The 21587-nt window shown below is 39.4% G+C and overlaps 1 protein-coding gene across 2 annotated transcripts in view; it reads left to right on the plus strand.

Annotated features, from left to right (window-relative positions):
- Window positions 1-21587, plus strand: part of LOC126248904 (exportin-4-like) — a 239542-nt gene that overhangs the window by 178051 nt on the left and 39904 nt on the right. For both annotated transcript variants that reach the window (XM_049950379.1, XM_049950380.1), the window contains 2 exons: window positions 12014-12176; window positions 14499-14616. In XM_049950379.1, coding sequence (XP_049806336.1) covers window positions 12014-12176; window positions 14499-14616 — 281 coding nt within the window. The remainder of the gene's footprint in view (window positions 1-12013; window positions 12177-14498; window positions 14617-21587) is intronic.

Raw genomic sequence — 21587 nt, forward strand, 5'->3', positions numbered from 1 at the left:
GCCGGGAATGGTAGTTCTCATTGGTGCTCCTTATGATCCACTTATTATGGTGGCCACCTTGTGCTGACAACTACTGCCTTGGACCCAGACTACTTTTGGACTGTGTGATTGTGTACTTCTTGCTCACCATTTCAGTATCCAGTGCATACGGAATAAAGTGTGTTAGTAAGTGTAAATCTCAACAGTTGCAATGAGTATTTTCAGACCCTCTGTGCTTCGTTTACTCTGATGTCATGGAACCAGATTGCTGGAGCAGTGGCTGACACAACAGCAATAGCGTCAGTTGGATAGGCAGTTAGTGGAACAACAATGTTACCTGTTTGTTTTATTACAACAACAGTTGTCGGCGTTCTCTGTCGGAGGTGCTTCACCCCCAGCTGTTCCTCCATTTTCTTCCTTTGTGGACAGTGATGACCATTGGGACACACATTTACAGTGCCTCAACCATCATTTTGTGGCATATCAGGTAACCAACACCAATTGGAAGCAATCCTTATTTATACATGGTCCTCTCAAGATGTGTTAGCTTTGCTCCACAAGTTATCTCCTACCGTGAATCCTGATACTTTGTCATTTCTTGATATTTGCACTTTTTTATCAAACTACTGTGGAAGCCAGTCTGTGGTGTTGTGTGCTAGGGTGGAATTCTATCGACAGTGGATGTCGCCATCAAAATCATACAATGATTGAGTCACTGAGCTTCACGGCCTTAGTTGTCATTGTGCTTTGACCAGCTAGGCAGATACTAGTCGAAGATTGTATGCTGATTCTGTGATTAAGAACTCTCTTCTTCAATTTTGCCCAGATAGGAAAGTGAACACACAAGCTATGCACTGTGCAGTTCCTTCCTTGGATGAAATTCTTAAAATCGCTGCAGCTTCTGAACTCATGTAGGACTCGGACTGTAGAGGGCTGTGACAGAGAGCACGCACCAGGAAAATCAGGCTGCACCCCGACATTCCGAATAAGCAGCTTGTTCCCTGCAATTATTCTGAGTTGTACAACAACTCTGGTAAGCACATGGGGCACTGTCATCTTCCTTGATACCCTCAGTGTTTCTATCAGCATTTGCACTTAGACTTCCTGCATCAGTCAGCTATCTGTTTCGGTGGACTGTGTCATGTGTTCTAGCTGAAGCTGTTCCCACCATTGACATTATGCTTGACCCGGCATCAGGGAAATGCATCAAGCTCCTACTCATGCTGCACGTGATGGGTCAGGCAGTATAGTTCCTGATGATGGGTACTGGTGCATCTGCTTTTCTGATCAATCGTTCTACCTATGTGATGCTGGGCTCACCTCCTCTGTCCCCATTTCAGAGGAAGGCCATGGCCTGTGGCGATCATGAAATTCCAATGCAGGGTGTTTTTCTGATGGGGGTCTCATATAGAAATGTGTTCTGCATGCTTTCATTTTTGGTGATTTCTTCCTGCACAACAGAAAACATTTTTGGGTTAGATGCCTTCTCACATTTTGGGTTTTCCACTTCTTAGATTGCGTGTTTGGTATCCCTGGATATTCCATTCCAAGGCATTGAAGATTTGATGACCTCCTTTTCGGAATTGTTCACGCCAGGTTTTGGTCGGGTGGCATCTGTCTAGGTACATCTTCACTTGCACCCAGTTTCTCGTGCCCCCTGGGATGTGTTGAGGGCAGAACTGGACAGTTTGGTCACCCTCAGTGCAGTCAACCCAGTTTCTTCCAGTCAGTAGGCTTATCCCCTCGTCATTGTCAAAAAACCAGATGGCTCTCTCAGGGTGTGTTGTGATTTTGAGGCTTTGAATGACCTGTGGATCATAGATTCTTTTCTAATTTCAAGACCAGAGGATATGTTCACCAGGCTAAAGAACAGAGACTATTACACGAAGATTGATCTGTTTGATGCAAATTCACAGCTGTCATTACATCCAGATTCCTGTGACCTGCTGATGCTTAATATACTCTTTGGCTTATACCTGTATAGCTGTATAGCTGGAATCACTAGTGCCCCAGCTGTTTTTCAGATCTTCTTGCAACAACTGATTCATGCCATTCCTCGGGGGCAATTATTTACATGGCATCATCGTGACAGGTACGTCTATGGTCGAGCACCTCCAGAATTTGCACTCTTGTTTTCTTGCTTATCAGCCGAGGACCTGAAATGTAACCTCAGTAAGTGTAAGTTTTTCTGGCTTGTGGTGGAGTACCCTGGTTTCCTTCTCTGTAAATAAGGTATTCGTATGACCAGAGACCATGTGTGGGCCATTGAGAACATGCCCCGCCCTCCAACTCTGAAAGAACTACAATCATTTCTGGGGTAGATTAGCTGCTATGATCATTTTATCCCCCAGTCTGCCAAGCTCACTGCCTCCATTCAATGTCCTGCGTAAGAAGGGGGCTCGCTTTGTGTGGTCACCTGCGTGTGGCATTTCTTATGCTGAAGCAGGCTCTTTAGTCGGCGCTGTGTCTTGTCCCATACTCATTGGGAAAGTTCCTTCTCCTCACCACTGATGTCTTACAGCATGCAGTTTGTGCGGTGCTCTCCCATGAGGGCCCTGATGGCTTCGAACACCCATTTGCTTTAATTCCCTAAACTCTCACCCAGGCTCAGCGCAACTACTTGCAGGTAGAGAAAGAGGCGTTAGCCACGGTCTGTGCAGTGAAGAAGTTCCATACCTATTTCTATAGTGTGAAGTTTCAGTTGATCACGGACCACAAACTGTTACTCACAGTGTTTGGACCTCGGTGCAAACTCCCACAAAAGCTTCAGCGTTGGGTGTTGTTTCCATCTGCATATACATACATCATCCTCTACAAACCATCAGGTTTCCACGCAAACGCTAACGTTCGATCTTATCTGCTGTCTGACCCAGATCCTGAGTTTGATGCTCAGGAGGTCATCGTATTTGTCATTGGCCTTTCAGAATTTTCCCCTTGATGCGTCAGTAGACACAGCTTGGATACGGGTGGACCCCACACGCTGTTCCACTGTCCAGTGGATTTGACATGGTTGGCCCCAGAGATTGTCTATGAACACCCATGGTCCCCTGAAGACATACTTCACCTTCCGGTCTCGGTGCTCCCTCCGTGACAGGGTTCTGTACCTCCAGATGGAACAGCATTGGCCTTCGGTCATTATTCTGCCAACTCTGTGCCCCAAGATCCTTGATCTGCTATGTGCCTGTCACTGGAGTATTTCACATACGAAGCGGCTGGCCCGTCAGCATGCCTATTGGCTGTCCATCAGTAGAGATATCATGTTGATGGTTCAGTCCTGTACCACATGTGTGCACCAGCAGCGTCTGGAAGCATCTTCACGTTGACTTTGCCAACCCTTTGTTGCAGGAGATGTGACTTATTGTGGTCGACTCATTCTCCAAGTTTCCTCATATACACCCACTCAACTCTACCATTTTGGCAAATGTCATCTGGGTCTCGTCTCACATAGGTGTTATTGACAGTCTCACAGTGGCCATCGTCTCAGACTACAGCCCTCAGTTTACATCCGCACAGTTTGCCCATTTTTGTGAGCTCAGTGGGATCACATACCTGCTCACTGCCCCATTACACCCACTATAGAATGTGGAGGCAAAAATGGATGGTGCGTAATTTCAAGGAGAAGATGTCAACCATGGCACACTGCTTACACAGATGAGGTTCTTGCACTGTTTTTGGCCACCTATCAAGCCACTCCCATAGCTGGGAAGAGCCCTGCCAAGTCACTGTGGTGGCTTTCTGTGGACTCTCCTTATGCCACTGTTTCCTCCAGGATCTCAACCCTCCCTGTGTTGGGCCTGTAGCCGTTTCCAGCTCAGCGTCCCAGTGTGGGTACTGTCATTTGGATATTGTCTGCTCTGGGTTCCTGCTACAGTCCATGGCTCTCACGGTCACTGGATTAACGAGGTCTCTGCTAAGTGCCATCTTTGGTGCCACTAGAACTGGCTGCACCTCAGATTTCTGCAGTTGATGCCCCGGCACTGGATGCCTTACTGCCTCACCCTCTCTGGCCACCAGTTCTGCTACATGCCAGCCTTGCCCTCAGTGCCCCGGAGATCATGGAGTGGACCCCACCGCCCCCTTATGTTGCTTTCCAGGTCCATTGGAGGTTGCTGCTCTGGGCACAACTGTGCTTGCTCGTGACAGTCCTGTGACTGTAGAGATCGAAATACGACCTGTCGTGGACTTAGCGTTGCCGGGACCACTCCCAGCCTCCATGCAGTGAACACTCCTGGCCCACCACCTCGTCGTTGCATTTGGCACCATAAGGGCTGCTTCCGCCCCTATATGCTGTCTTTGGTGGGGGGTGGGGAAGGGGGGGGGGGGGGTTGATGGGTTGGTGTAAGTGACTGGGGCAGCTAGATGGAGTTATCACAACTCTCAGAAACCTTTCCATGCTTGCCACGTGCACCGCCAGTGGCGCTGCAGTCTGTGGGTGGCTGCCGCAGGACAAATGCCAGAAAGAAGCCACGCCCTCAAGGCAATTGTCGTGTCACCTGGTGGGATCCTGTGGCTGACATGCCTAATATAAGCGGGCGCTCTGCCAGAAACAGCAGTTCTTGTTGGTGCTGTGTGTGATCTCCATGTTACACTCACTGCCTTGTGGTGACCTGGACTACTCTTGGATTGAACCTCAACATGTAACTGTGTTCGTGAGGTGCAATAACAATGTAGTAGATATTACTTGCGTTATGTGACATTGTTAGTAATATATACACTGAGGGGGAAAGAGTCGTGGGATACCTCCTAATATTGAGTTGGACCTCTTTTTGCCTGGCCTAGTGCAATAATTCGACATTGCATAGACTCAAGAAGTCATTGGAAGTACCCTGCAGAAATATTGAGCTATGCTGTCTCTATAGCCATCCATAACTGCAAGTGCAGGATTTTGTGCACAAACTGGCTTCTCGATTACATCCCATAAATTTTCGATGGGATTAATGTCGGCCAATCTGGCTGGCCAGATCATTTACTCAAATTGTCCAGAATGTTCTTCAAACCAGTCGTGAATAATTATGGCCCGGTGACATGACACCTTGGCTTCCATAAAATTTCCATCATTGTTTGGGAACATGTAGTCTATGAATGGCTACAAATGGTCTCCAAGTAGCCGATCATAATCGCGTCTCGTCATTCAGTTGGACCAGAGGACCAAATCCATTGTGTGTAAACACACTACCAGCTTGCACAGTGCCTTATAGACAACTTCAGTCCATGGCTTTGTGGCATCTGTGCCACTTTCAAACCCTACCATCAGCTCTTATCAACTGAAATCGAGCTCATGTGACCAGGCCATAGTTTTTCAGTTGTCTTGGATTCAACTGGTTTGGTCATAAGCGCGGAAGAGGTGCTGCAGGCAATGTTGTGCTGTTAGCAAAGGCACTCGCGTGGGTCAGCCTAACCAACATGTTCGTCATACATCTCACATTGATTTCTGCAGTTATTTCATGCAGACATTTAGCACTGACAACTCCATGCAAACGCTGCTGCTCTCGGTCATTAAGTCTGTGGTGAGAGGTAATTCCTGAAATTAGGTATTCTTGGCACACACTTAACATTTTGGATCTCAGAATATTGAATTCCCTAATTATTTCCAAACCTGGATATCCCATGCGCCTAGCTGCAACTACCATTCATCGTTCAAAGCCTGTTAATTCCCATCGTTTGGCCTGAGTACAAAGGGCAGCTCCGCCAATGCACTGCCCTTTTATACCTTGTGTACGCAATACTACCACCATCTGTATTTGTACATATCACTACCCCATGACTTTTGTCGCCTCAGTGTACATCAGTTGGTTCTGCTAATAAATTCACTAGTGGATTAGGAGGAGGTAGATACTAATAAATCATTTTTACTCCTATTAGATGATATTTTATTCATGGCCAAACTTTTTATGGATCTGTTGAAAATGTGTGTTCCTGAGAAAATCTTTGTTCCTGAATAAATAAAGACCCTTCTGGATCAAAGTAAGTGATTTTAAGTGTTTATGTAGATTGTTGTTTTTCCTTTTATTGATTCCATCTCCCGAGTTGGTGGTTTGAAAGACATTTGCAACAAATTGCATTAAGAAGTAAATATACAGATAAGCAGTAGTTAATGTACAGACTTCTTTGAACAGGCTCCTACAGAAATGTTTATGAATTCGTGCGATAAGTAACTTGTATAAGACTCTTTTGGACTCTGAAAACTGTAACTTTGATGAGTTACTCTGAAATATGACACCATATGACATTATGGAATGAAAGCAATCAGTGTATGTCATTTCATTTTAATTTTTACATGTCTCACATCATTTGCACCACAAATAAAGATTTAGTTAGGCAGAAAAGTTTGTTTACGGAACTGTGTCTAGGTAGCAGTAAATTATACAACCTGCCTGTAGGCCCCAAACGTGAGAAATTTTTGTTATTTAATTTAAAAAAAGCCTTTTTTGTCCCTCACCTTTCTGATAATGTGATGACAATTGACTGGTTCACTCCAGAATAGTCCAAATCGTTGTAAGCAAAGTCTCCGCGCCAATCAAATCATGCTGCAGGTTCATCTGACTTGTGAGCTGGAGGGATCGTGGAGCCATGGTCTCTTCTGTTCCGAGTCACTTCCAGAGCAGACACTAAGTGGCTTAGTTTTCTTTACCTTTTTACTTCTCTTCTCCTCCAAGATGGGTCTGCGGCTAATAGTTACATTCTCTGACCTACCTCAAAATCTTCACCACATACCTACCGTACTTACCTGAATATAAGCTCACCTTGAATATAAGACGATCCACCCTTTTTTTAAGAGGCTCTTTGAGAAAAATTTATTGTTAACATATCCTGACTAATCAGAATTACAAACTGTTTTATTAACATAAAGTATCTGCTAAAAGGTTAACATTATATCTATTCTAAACTTAAATTATTTATTGATTGTCGACATATTGATAATATGAGGTGAAATAAAATAAACGAAAAGAAACTGTTTACATTAGTTTTTGGACAGTTTTCTTTTCTACCATTTTCACTTACTAATCCTGCAGTTTGTGGTATCACTATTTCTAATAATATTAATAATAATAATAATAATAATAATAATGGAGTAACACAGACCTAGAAGCACTCAATACACTTACACGCTCACAATGCCACAAATATAGAATACATCACATACATTCAGCAACAGAAAGATTCACATTAAGCAGAAAGGAAAGAGGAAGGGGATTTATCGATATAAAAAACCTACATTATGGACAGGTAGACAATTTAAGAAAATTCTTTATAGAACGAGCAGAAACTAGCAAAATACACAAAGCAATCACTCATATAAATACATCGGCTACACCACTACAATTTCATAACCACCTCTACAACCCTTTAGACCACATAACATCAACAGATACGAAGAAAGTAAATTGGAAAAAGAAAACACTTCATGGCAAGCACCCGTATCATCTAACACAGCCACACATCGATCAAGACGCATCCAACACATGGCTAAGAAAAGGCAATATATACAGTGAGACAGAAGGATTCATGATTGCAATACAGGATCAAACAATAAACACCAGGTATTACAGCAAGCATATTATTAAAGATCCTAATACCACAACAGATAAATGCAGACTTTGTAAACAACAAATAGAAACAGTAGATCACATCACAAGCGGATGTACAATACTAGCAAATACAGAATACCCCAGAAGACATGACAATGTAGCAAAAATAATACATCAACAGCTTGCCTTACAACATAAACTTTTAAAACAACAAGTTCCTACATACAAGTATGCACCACAAAATGTACTGGAGAATGATGAATACAAATTATACTGGAACAGAACCATTATAACAGATAAAACAACACCACATAACAAACCTGACATCATACTCACCAATAAAAAGAAGAAATTAACACAACTAATCGAAATATCCATACCCAATACAACAAATATACAAAAGAAAACAGGAGAAAAAATTGAAAAATACATCCAACTGGCTGAGGAAGTCAAAGACATGTGGCATCAGGATAAAGTTGACATCATACCAATTATACTATCAACTACAGGAGTCATACCACACAATATCCACCAATACATCAATGCAATACAGCTACATCCAAACATATATATACAATTACAGAAATCCGTAATTATTGATACATGTTCAATTACCCGAAAGTTCCTAAATGCAATATAACATGTACCGTACAGCAAAAAGGAAGTGACGCTTGATAAAGGTCCGCGTCACTCCATTCTTAACCAGACTTCTAAAAAGTCTGAGAAAGTAAAGAAAAAAAAAATAATAATAATAATGATAGCAATCATCCTAACAGAACAGCTGTAAATTTATGTCTTTGTTGTCTCAAATATTTGGCTGTTTCTCCTGAATCTGTCATTGTTTCTGAGGTTGTCATTACGGTTGGACCTGAGAACACAGTTTTTTCTTTCTTTTTTTTCTGAATATACTGGATTTTGCTTCTAAACTGATGTGACAATGTCACAATGTCTTTTGCTTCCAAACACATTTCCTTCCTGACACTTTCTCTCATTGGCTGTGTAGAAAAAAAAAAAAACCTTTCATTTTTACATCACGGAGAATGTCAACAACATTGCAGCAAGGAAAATGTAAATACACCACTGGTCCCTATCTAGACTTCTACCATTTGCAGAAATGAATATTACTGTTGAACATTTGTCCAATTTTAAAGTCAGTTTAATTCCGACTACAAATATATTCGGAGAAACAAAAGTTTCAATGTGGTAGATGTTCATAAAAAGCTGAAGTACATCCCTGCAATCATCCTAGCTCCCAGCCAAGCTGATGTCACTGTTCCCCTTCTAATCACTCCGTAGTGTCGAGCTTGAGCAATTGTAAGAAACAGACTGCAGTATCTTTTAGTGTTCAAATCATATGTAGAAACATGAATTAATACATAAATAAAATATTGCAATTACGATTCAGTCCCATTTTCGAACTTTCACTTTTTGTGTGATCTAGTGACATCTGTTGGTACTACTATCTCCTCGACAGGTCTTGCTGCTGTAATTTATTCTCGTGATGACAATTACAGTGAGTTTAATATAATTTATTTCCTTTGTTAGATATTTCATTCTGGACTAATTTTCCACCTTCTTTCAATTGAATGTCGTGATCATGTTCTAAAGCTGGTAACATTTTTACCCTATTCTAATACCACAAGTGATAAAATTTCTCATTTTCAATCCACTTAGTAAATCATTACATTCTATCATAACCAAATAAAATATTGGTATGGGTCCTAAATCTGCGAATGTTTTCTGAAGGACACATTTTGTTTTTTAAATGTTGGCTGTACTTAAAAAGTGGCATAAATGTTTGTATATGATATCCATAGGTATATAAGAATGTTTATTGCAAATTAGTTCAAATACAACAAAAGTTTGTAAAATGATAGAATTTAATGCTATTTCCTCCTATGTTTCACAAAATTGTTAAATTTTAATCAGAGCAGTAGACTGTTGTCATGGCTGTTTGATAGTTTCTTGTGTAATTCTTGCACTAGCACTATGTGATCTATGTCTTTGTGATTTTTGAGCAACATCGATACCATATCAAGTGCTTCAGGTATCAGGAAATCTTGAACCTGCTGGAACGTGAGCCCTGCTCTTCTGAATTCTTCAAAATAAATCTGCACATGACCTCAGTAGCCAAACCTTCATCTCCAAATGTAAGATGACCCCTACAAACGTAAGATTACCCCAGTATAGTCTATTAAACAACGTAAAAATATTGAGTTCAGCAGCAATAGCTTAATCTGAAAATATAAGAGAATCTCCTTTTTGAGGACAAACTTGGGAAAAAAAAACTCATCTTATAATCAGGTAAATATGGTAATCTCCATAAGGAAATAAACCAATGTGGTTTCTTTTTTCTGACTGTGAGTGTGTTATTTTTAATACTGACTACACTACTGCCTGCCAAGCGAGTGTATGAAATAAAGACTCAAACTGAATGAAAGAAAGAATTATTTAAACATTATTTATTATATTTATTTATCAAAATATTAGTTTTGAAAAGATAAAACTGTGTTATCTGCAAGTCCTTTATTTATAGGCATGACAGGTTTTGCAGCATTTCAGCTGCATCGTCAGATGCAGTAAAATCCAAGTCATGTTCGAATCAAGAAAAGACAGTGGGATGACTCAGCATCCATAGTCAGCAATTTTTCACCAAGTAGTGGACATCAAACATAAAGCAACATAGAACACTCCCTTGATACTGCGACTAACAGTACCTGGTGAGCTAACAGTGTCCCCATATACTGAAATAGTGATCAAAACAGAGCATATATGATTATCTATGGGATTATGTAAAATTAAGCAGCTCACAGTCCTTCATTTACCCACAGAAAACACGCACTGGATTGTGTACTAACAGGCAGCATGTCAAGACACAGTTGCGGAAATGCCAGGTACCGACATGGAGAGAGTGGTCATGTGGAGCGCGGAAGTCCATCTGCAGATTGATAACTAAAAACACTGGGTCATCCCATTCTCTTTTCACGATCAGAACATGATTTAATTGCACCTGATGATGCAGTTAAAATGCTGCAAAACTGGTTGTGCCTATAAATAAAGGACTTACATCTGTGTTCTGATCTTTTCAAAATGATATATCTAGGTCGTGGCTACCTTGACTACAGAGTCTGCCATTGAAAATATTAGTGTCAGTATATCTGATACAACTATACAATTAGAAAATATTTGCTTGTGGTAGATAAACGTGCAACATATGGTAATAAAATTAAACAATTACTGGGTCGCACCTATTAAGTGAGCACCATGTTCTACTCTGGACTCTATCCAGCTTTTTAAAAAAAATGCAATTCTGTACTTATATTGATTGTTTTTATGAGCCCTAACTTAGATTGATGGCCACATTCTGCATGCATGGTTTTTTAGTTATTATATGCTGTTTCTTTTTTGAGTTTAGTCTTGTTTTTTAACTTAAGTTGCAGGTAAATTTTATTTAGTTATTGAATTAGCCATAATAACTGTTTTTACTATGGACCTGTTAAGACTTAGAACTATTATTTCTCAGCTGAATTCAACATTTTAGCAACACAAAATCCTACATAGAGTAACAGTTCTGATTCTTTTTTAATTGCACATGGTTCATCAGAACTCGGTCCAGCAGATATTCAGTGGCTCTCTGCATTCCGGAGGACAACAGTTCACATCCCCAAGCGACCATCCAGATTTAGGTTTTCTGTGATCTCGTTAAATTGCTCCAGGGAAATGCCGGAGTGGTTCCTTTGATAAGGGCACAGCCAGTTTTCTTCCCTGTCCTTTTATATAGTCAGAACTTGTACTCCATCTCAAATGATCAAACTGTCGATAGGACGTTAAACTCTAATCTTCCTTCTAACCTTCAGTGGCTTTCAGTTTCTCTCCCACTTCACTCCCCTTACCATCTTTAATTCAGTGATCTAAATGATTTATCCTCCTCTTAGAAATCTCTGTTGCATTATATCTCCTTCCCTTTCAGTCGCCAGGTGCGGTGGCCGAGCGGTTCTAGGCGCTTCAGTCCGGAACCGCGCGACTGCTACGGTCGCAGGTTCGGATCCTGCCTCGAGCATGGATGTGTGTGATGTCTGATGTCCTTAGATTAGTTAGGTTTAAGTAGTTCTAAGTTCTAGGGGACTGATGACCTCAGATGTTAAGTCCCATAGTGCTCAGAGCCATTTGAACCCTTTCAGTCATAAATTCTTCTTCATCTAGAGAAGAAACTTCTAATAATTAAAGTAACAAATTAATTCTCAGGTAATGAACTGCTGTTATTATTTGATTGCACTAGTGAATTTAGTACATTTATTTTAATTATTTCCTATAATTTCTCACAGTAATCACCAAACTCGATATTAAAAGTAGTAATTTTGGTGGTAAAACATGACTGAATTTTGACACTGAGAAATTTAAATTCTTTTTATGTTCAAATGTTGAGAAAATTTTTCCTGGGCATTTTAACCACCTTACTAGATTTTTGTAACCTGTCAACAGTAATGATTAATATCTCGTTATAGGGCAAAGACAGCATTAAAGACTGAGGGCCTACTGAAGCTATTAAATCTTTTGAAGCAAAATGCACCACTATTTCCTCAAGGATGCAAGAGAGGTCTTTTCAAAGCCTTAATTGTTGTGGCACCTGCTGTTGAGTCTGAACACCGTGCGAACTACTGGAATGAGGTAAGTTTTGAGTGTACAGGAGGAACATTTGTCCTATCGATATCAAAGCCAAAGTAAGCAATATCTGATGATTTTTCCATGGTGTAAGATCATAACTGCTTCCATTGTTGCTACTACACCTGCTGCTGGTGTTGCTGCCAACAATAACAATTCTATTATCACTAACAGCTGTACGTAGTGGCCATAGTTGCCATCAACAGTTCAAGAATACGTCTACTTAAGTTTACTAAGTGAGGTGGCACAGTGGTTAGCACATTTGACTCACATTCAGGAGGACTGCAGTTCGAACCCCAGTACGGCCATCCTGATTTAGACTTTCCCTGATTTCCCTGCATTGCTTAAGACAAACACCGTGGTGGTTCCTTTGAAAGTGCACTGTGGATTTCCTTCCCCAGTCTGAGCTCGTGTTCCATCGCTAATGACCTCGTTGTTGATGGGACATGAAACACTAATCTTCGTTCCTTCCTTCTTTCTACATACGTTTCATTGAACTGGTTCTGTTCATTGATCAAGTCACGTGGGTGGTTGATTCCTTTGTATTAAAAGACATTATGTCACAGTGTTGTATATCAAACACGCTTATAAAGTATAACATCTGTGTATGGCTGTCTTTCCAGTTTCAGATAACTGCCGATGTCAGATCTTCATAGCAGTTCATTATTTCCTGATATAGATTCTACATTTACACTAGTGTCTCGCTGATCTGCAGTGAACCCCATAGTCTTGTCCATAAGCAGATGTGCTCTATCATCTTTATCTTGCTCAGTTCCAACATCTCTTTTGGTATATCTCATATGAAATAGCAATGTATCATTAATAAATTATGTGTTGTGATCAGAAGCAAGATGTTGCCCATTTGGCACCAAAATGTAGCAGTCGGGAATAGCTGCAGAGAAACCGTAGTGGAACATAAACAGTTCCTGCTTGTCTGGATGTTCTTGAGTCTTCCTTGGGTGTTGTAAGGTTCATAGATGGCTTGGGAGGAAGGTGTGACATGGGGAAGCTGCAGACAAAATAAAAGTTATTAATTCATTCGACTTAGTTCCACCATGTAACTGGCTGGAAGTGGCTGTGGACAGATATGAGAATGAACAGAAATGAGTCTAATTAATCCATACAACTTGAACAGTCATTTGAGTGTGTTTCTGCCTTTGTGTAATGTTCTGGCATTGAAGTGGCAGGCGTAGCAATGGCTAGAGGTGCAAGGATGCAAGCTGCTTACGCAGTGGAATGCCGACTCAGCTCACTGACGTGATGGTGGTGTCCAGATACTGCACGTGGTACAGCACATGGTGTGGCAGTAATTTCTTGTACTTCGCAGCATCGCAGCGGCACGACATTGGTGTTTCCCAGAGTTGAAATCTGGATTTATGGTGAATTCAGAGGCGAGCTGCTGGCAGATTGTTGGCTGTCGCAGATGGGCGGAGGACCGTTATTTGCGGCCTGGTGATGACATAGTGATGGAGAGTACTCCGGTTGACACAGACTGGGTGTCGCATACTGCCCAGCTCTTCGAATGCTTGTGGGCTGAGTGTCTAGTCATAACTTTACTATGATTTATGTGATTGCATTCCTATATGATCTGTGAAGTCAGATTCAATGTAATGCTCTCTCCATCAGATTGGCAACTACAAAAATATAATTAATAATGAATGAACCCATATAGACCATCTGAACAAAAACTCACACTATTCTTCTGTAGAACAGAACCTGTGAAATACTGAATAATAAGATATGACAGTTTTAAAGCACTGCTTTCAAAACCCTAAAAGAAATACAAGTCACAGAATTGCCAGTGCGCAGTCTTCTAGAAAACTCCATACAATTACAGTGCACAAGAAAAATTACTGTATGGCACTGGATTGTGACCAGGAGGTTCTGACTCGTTAGGTGATTTTGCACAGTACTGTTGTCCAGTCTCCTTTTCCAGAGCACTTGTATATTTTTATTTTCCATTTATCTAAATATGTCGTGGCTGTGAAGTTTGAATTGTTCATATGTAGTAAAATTCAGTCTGTAGTCTACAAAGTCTGTTACATAATGATATTATGGCATCTCTAAAACAGTCAGTTGTTTCCTTCCGCTTGTGACTTATGTACTATTGTGGTATCTGTTGTTAATTTGTGTATAAATGACATTTGGTAAGTATTATGCATAGCAAATTACATCATGTCTTGTTATTCTGGTGAGGGTTTTGTGTGTGTGTTACAGGGCACTAAGCGCTGTGATGAACCTTTTTGTTATAATAAATTCATTTTGTCTGTCTCATGATTGTAAAAGCTTTTTTTTGAACTAATCAAGTGAATGTTTCTTGTTGTGCAGGTTCCAAAACCGCTTTGTGATCGTTTTCAAGCTGTTGTCAATCGTGAGACCCTACGCAGAATGTATCATCAAGAATCTGTGAAGATGGAAATTATGGATATTATTGAAAGTTTTATAGGTACTACACAATCTTTTAAACATATTTGCTGTTTAAATCAAGAGATTGTGCTTGTCTTCTTGAAGTTTTTTTTTTTTTTTTTTTTTTTTTTTTTGTTGTAAAATTGTGATTTGACCTCCTTAACTCTTCTTTTGTGTATTATATCTGGTATATAGTGTTCATTTTAATTGAAGCACAGCATCGTGATGTTCTATGAGTGTGCCATTGATATTATTGAAGGATGAAAATCTTAGTAAATCTTCGATCTGTCTCCTATCCCTTAGAATGCCCAATGGAGGTCAGTTGACTTCTAAGACTTTTATTGCTATGCAACAGTATTTTGTATTTATTGTCTTTAATATTGCTTTTCTTATTTTCTTCATGTATAATAATTATGTGGGCACAATTTTATTGTGCGTCTGATCCCAGTGGAGGTTCGAGTCCTCCCTCGGGCATGGGTGTGTGTGTTTGTTCTTAGGATAATTTAGGTTAAGTAGTGTGTAATCTTAGGGACTGATCACCTTAGAAGTTAAGTCCCATAAGATTTCACACACATTTGAACATTTTTGAACAATTTTATTTGTACCTGCTCAACTGTATTTTTATGTTGCATACAAATATAAGTGATACTGTTTTAGAGCTACATAACATTGTGTACTTTTCAGTATTTTGTTTTTTACATCATATAACAACATGACAAATGTTATCATGGAATTACTTAGCTCTTCACTAATTATACTTATATCCTGTAACAAATAAGTAGTGTTTAACAATACACATCTATATGGAGAATTCTGTTATCTTTTTGCTTAGACGAATCGGAGGCAAATTTTTTACATTTTTTACATATACAATCTATAGTTTTGTTTTTCTTGCACACTTCAATTTTGCAAGTTTTTCATTTAGCACCTTTAGATGATCCTTCTTCTCTGTTAGCAGACAAAATAGATGAAGTATGGAATTGTTGAGGGTGAGAATTCCTGATTGGTAGCACTAATTCTTCTACAGCTATCATTATAAAAGACAGTTGACAAATGGTAAAACCTGTTATCAACCTGTACATGGTGTGGGCATTGATCATAACCAGATGTAGAATTTTATAGAAAACATGGACAGGGCAGGGCCTCGTTGTGGCTGTTATGCTATATATTTTTGTGAGTTTTGATTTACCACATCTAGACCAAATTAGGTGTTTCTGAAATTGTCTTTTTTGCAGCCTTATTGCTTGTTACACTGGAGTGCAAAGAACTAAGAATAAGCACATTTTCCCTTGGTAAGATATTAGAGGAATGACATTTACCTTGTAAATAACACCTGAATGAAGTACAGCTTGTCCTTTTCTCACAGATGGAGGCACTTCCCTTCTACTGCTGTTCAGAGTATCAACAATGTTTGTATCCCATTTTTCAGCTCTTTTGCCAGCTTGAGAGAAATGAAGAAGTTGTCTGATGTAACTTTCCTCCACTTTCGTTAGTAAGGTTACATGAAGTGTAGTGTAATATGTTCTAGTAGATTAGTATCCACAGGTTTCATTTCACGTTTTCCCAAGTAAGTAAAACCATTCAGAACATATTTAACTTTAGTGTCTGTGAGCATCCAATGCTTTATTTTCAGTTTCAGAAATGCTGAGATTGGGACAGCAATTCATTATAGTTAACAGTTGAACTGCTAGTGACAACAAACAGTGCAAAACTGTTATACGCAACATTGTATGAAGGTCATCATTGTTGGCTAATGAAAGCACCAAGTAAACAGGTAAAATGCATTTCTGTGAGAAGTGGTAAATTGACCGCCATCAGGAATCAATGGTAAATGTGTAATTAGCTTAAAAAATTTTAGTTACAAAACAAAACAATTAAGGCAATTAAACAACCTCTAACATAAATAAAAGTCATAAAATCACTATTTTAAACACTGAAGAAATTCACATCTCAAAATAAAAAATGCTCAGTATCTCTGCCAGGCATTCTGGTGTTAAGTGGTAATCAGTCTGTTCAGAGGGCTTCGTTTGTGAGAAACAAAAAGTAATTGGAAAATTCTTGACTCCTGGTACATCACTTTCAGCTGATAGAGACAAAGTATGCTGAACAACAAATTTGGTGAGAAACATCATAGTTCTTGCATAATTGTTAACTTTGAATAATTATGATCTTACCAGTATCAACCACAAAATGCCAGGTTAGTAAAACAATACATCGGTAGGACAAGAGCGATGTTTTCTTTAGGACAATGAAACCTTCCACCAGTGCAACACCAGATGCAGGTGTATGTGTTTCACATGAGCCTCAAAACAGTTGTCAGTCCACACGAGAATAATGTATCACTTTTGCATTATAATGTACAGGGTTTAGGAAACAAAATAAATGCTTTTGAATCATTTATCACAGGACTATCTTCGCATGTAGTAATAGCTACAGAACACCAGAAAACAGTGGACAACATTCAATATTGCAAATTAGAGGGCTACAACCTAGCTACGTTCTACTGCAGAACACACAATAAAGGTGGTGGTGTTGCTATCTACTCAAGAAAATGTAAGTTCACAACCACCACGAAAAAAGTGCTTTGGGGGAACCATTTCTGTGTTGACAAAGATTTCGAAATTGCAATTCTTAAAATCACATTTTGCACTGTTCCTTTCTATGTTGTAGGTTTATATAGATCCCCCTGTGGAAATTTTAATGCTTTACTGAAATAACTTAATGGAGTGTTAAGTAAAATAATGTCACATTATAGAAGTGTAAATCTTGCCATACTGGGAGATCTGAACATCAACACTTTACATGATGGTCAGGAAAGCAAACTTTTTACAGATTGTATCCTGCCTTATGGGGCTAAAGATCTTCTTGGACTAATACCCACCAGAATAGCTAACACACACAGTATTTCAATTGATCATGTTATCACAAATTATGACCACATCATCTCAACAGATGTCATAAATGGTCACCTCTCAGATCATTTAGTCCAAACACTAGTGCTAAAATGTAATACCAAATTCAAACAAAAAAAAAGTATGAGCACAGATGAATATTATCTACAAACAACATTGCTACACTAAGACATAGTTTAAGCCAGGAATCATGGGATTCAGTTATGACTACCATTGGGGTCAACATGCTCACAGAAATTATGACTGAGCACTTAAATAGAGCCATGCCATTAAAAAAAAGTGAGTATCCAGAAAAATTAACGCAAAGAAGTCAGGAGATTAAAATCAGAAAGGATCAGCCAACAGATATGAGGTTAAGATGATGTTTCAAAGACTTGTTGCCCAATTTTAAATAAAATCAGAAACAATGAAACATAAACTAAAATTAATAATGTACAATTACCTGTGATTAATGAAGATATCTCTGATCCTCTTCTAGTCAGCAATATTTTTAATAATTACTTCATACGTACTGTCAAAAATGATGTCTCTATGAAACAGGATATACAGCACTCATTTGAATGCAGTAACAAACAGAACTGCAGTACACTACTTGCAGTAAGCACATATGACATTCTGCAGCTTATTGACAACCTCAGAAACAAAAAATCAGCAGGATTAGATGAAATTTCTCCATATTTATTGAACTAATGAGACCACTAGTTCATCTTACTAAACTGTGTTCTCGAAGACGGTGTATTCCCTGATAAGTTGAAACTGTCTGTAGTGAAACAAAGACACAAAAAAGGGGGGGGGGGGATAAAGCATGTATAGAATTACAGACCCATTGCCCTAATCTCAACTTTCAGCAGACTGGTAGAGAAAATAATAATAAAAAAAATCCTCAAACATTACAACAATGCTGACATGTTAAGTGATTTCCAGCATGGTTTCAGGAGAAATCGAAGTACACGTCAGCAGCAGTACAATTTCTTCATAGTGTACTTGAAGATATAAATGAAAAATCACAAGCAGCAGGAGTATTCCTGGACCTCTCAAAGGCTTTTGATAGAGTACATCATGACGTGCTCTTATCAAAAATTGCTAGAAACATATTTAGAGGGTAGACAATAGTGCATGGAGATTATGTACTCTAATGGAGAAATACTGGAGAGGGGAAGGTCAAGTATAAGAAATATACATTTTGGTGTTCCTCAGGGATCCATTTTAGGTCCTGTCCTATTCATACCCTATGTAAATGATTTCCCAAGCTCTCTTGACAATAAGCAATTGATCACTATTTATGCAGTAGATACATTTGGTGTCTGCTATGCAGACAGTGAACCCAGCCTAGTTGAAGAGATACATAACTTTATTGAAAAGGCGAAAGCTCACTTTGAAAGAGAGAACCTAAAAGTAAACGTAAAAAAATTTATATTCTTGAGGGGGAAAAAAACCATGTTTCACAAAGTGCCTAGTATCTAGCACACATTGGTCTATCAACTATTCATATGATTTTGAAATCCATCTCTGTTGGTTTTTTAATATTTTTGAACACATTCTAAGTTGATTTTTGAATGCATACATAATGGGCATGATGTGTCTGCCAGGGGAATCCCCATTGCATCTAGAAATAAACTTACCTGCAGACAAAAGGGGACAGGGCTATACGAGCTGAGTGGAATAAAGCTGGACGGATGACTGCCAACTGTTGTTTATGTGGTTGACTGGTTTGCAAATGATCAACATTGTTATAATTACTAGTGAAATCCATAGATTCAGACTACCAGAATGAAAATAAACGACTTACAGGAATGCCGGGTAAGAAAGGTTACGTATTATATTCTCGGTGTATCCAAGAAAATGAAATTTTGACAGAAAATTTTTGGCCAGACTGCTACACTATTAAGGGCCAGTTGTACAGTCCCAGGCTAGCAGCCACTTAAGTTCTGTTCTGGGAGCAGTACAGAAATTGCATTGTGTGAACACATAATAATGCCTAACCAGAAAATAAATTCAGGATAACCTAACCATTGATTGTGGCAGGGTTAATGAACTTAAACGGTGAATATCTACATCTACATCCCTACTCCACAAGCCACTTGACAGTGTGTGGCGGAGAGTACCTTGAGTACCTCTATTGGTTCTCCCTCCTATTCCAGTCTTGTATTCTTCGTGGAAAGAAAGATTGTTGGTATGCCTCTGTGTGGGCTCTAATCTCTCTGATTTTATCCTCATGGTCTCTTCGTGAGATATACGTAGGAGGGAGCAATATACTGCTTGGCTCCTCAGTGAAGGTATGTTCTCGAAACTTCAACAAAAGCCCGTACCAAGCTACTGACCGTCTCTCTTGTAGAGTCTTCCACTGGAGTTTAGCTATCATCTCCGTAATGCTTTCGCGATTATTAAATGATCCTGTAACGAAGCGCTGGTCTCTGTTTAATCTTCTCTATCTCTTCTATCAACCCTATCTGGTACGGATCCCACGCCAGTGAGCAGTATTCAAGCAGAGGGCGAACAAGTGTACTGTAACCTACTTCCTTTGTGTTTGGACTGCATTTCCTTAGGATTCTTCCAATGAATCTCAGTCTGGCATCTGCTTTACCTACAATTTATTTTATATGGTCATTCCATTTTAAATTACTCCTAATGCCTACTCCCAGATAATTTATGGAATTAACTGCTTCCAGTTGCTGACCTGCTATATTGTAGCTAAGTGATAAAGGATAAAGAATAAGTTTTGACACTGGCAGGAATAGTTACAGAATTTGTGATGACAAGATTGTTTGTTACAATTATGGAAGAATGTAACGATTCCAAATTTAAATAAAAATTTTGTACTACTAATATTTGATCTCATGCTTCAGAAGCTGGAGCATATGAATGAAATGTGAAACTATTTCCTAACACAAAACTTTTTGCTTGTAGTAGGCCTAATAGGCATATGATATTGGTACTGCATGGATTATATTCTGTCGTTTTATAAAAATTACCATTTGTGCCAAAACAGTCTTGTTTATTTGGTGTGTGTTACAATTGCTGCAATATTAGGCAGCTTATTTCATTTTATCTAGCAGATAGTGACAAAATACACGTAATCAGATCTTGAAACCCCAACAGTCTTGGGTACTATTTGTATTAACAGGTTTTTCAGTATTAGACAACTACATTTCGTTTTCTCATGTGGCAAAATGTTTGATGAACTTTTATGAGGTAATAGATTCTTTCCCAGAAAGGAAGCATGCCATGTAAAGCTGTAGCAAGATTAGAGAGAAAAAAATGCTAGGACTTAAGGATTGAAGAAATGTATACTGTCTTGCTTGTCTGTTGTCTTAACTAGTTTTATGTATCCTATATTTAATTTTATGTCACACAAAACAGCAAGTTATTAGCTAATAGGCAATAAAGAGTGCAAATTTCCTGAAGAGTTCTTGTTCAGTTACAGATAATCCCATTCAGTATTAATTGCAAATTTTTTTTAAAGAGGGGCAGGATGTCAAACCGGCCGACTGGGAGCAGGAGAGGCACCATAGGACATTTTAATTTCCACTGACCTGAATATAGTTTGATGGCATCCATTACATGTTTGAGTTTGATGGAGCGAAATACAGTGACATGTGATAGAAGAATGCTGTGTGAAGGTGTGACACTTCATTTTGGCACCCTTAAGACCAAATAACATGTCTTGCATTTCCTAGAACACACATGTTTTATGTATCAGACCCTTCAGAAAGATGACCAAGCGAGGTGGCGCAGTGGTTAGACACTGGACTCGCATTCGGGAGGACGACGGTTCAATCCCGCGTCCGGCCATCCTGATTTAAGTTTTCCGTGATTTCCCTAAATCGCTCCAGGCAAATGCCGGGATGGTTCCTTTCAAAGGGCACGGCCGACTTCCTTCCCCGTCCTTCCCTAATCCGATGAGACCGATGACCTCGCTGTCTGGTCTCCTTCCCCAAACCAACCAACCAACCAACCTTCAGAAAGATGTGTGCTACAAAATAAACATATTTTTGAAAAGTGATTTCTTTAAATTTTTGGTGTCCTACCTCAAACACTCGAGGGAGGGGGGCCGTCACTATCTAGTATTGCCCTGGTTTGGAAATATCATAGGTCCGGG

The sequence above is a fragment of the Schistocerca nitens genome, chromosome 3 (genome assembly GCF_023898315.1).
Source record: "Schistocerca nitens isolate TAMUIC-IGC-003100 chromosome 3, iqSchNite1.1, whole genome shotgun sequence".
Taxonomy (NCBI): Eukaryota; Metazoa; Arthropoda; class Insecta; order Orthoptera; family Acrididae; genus Schistocerca; species Schistocerca nitens.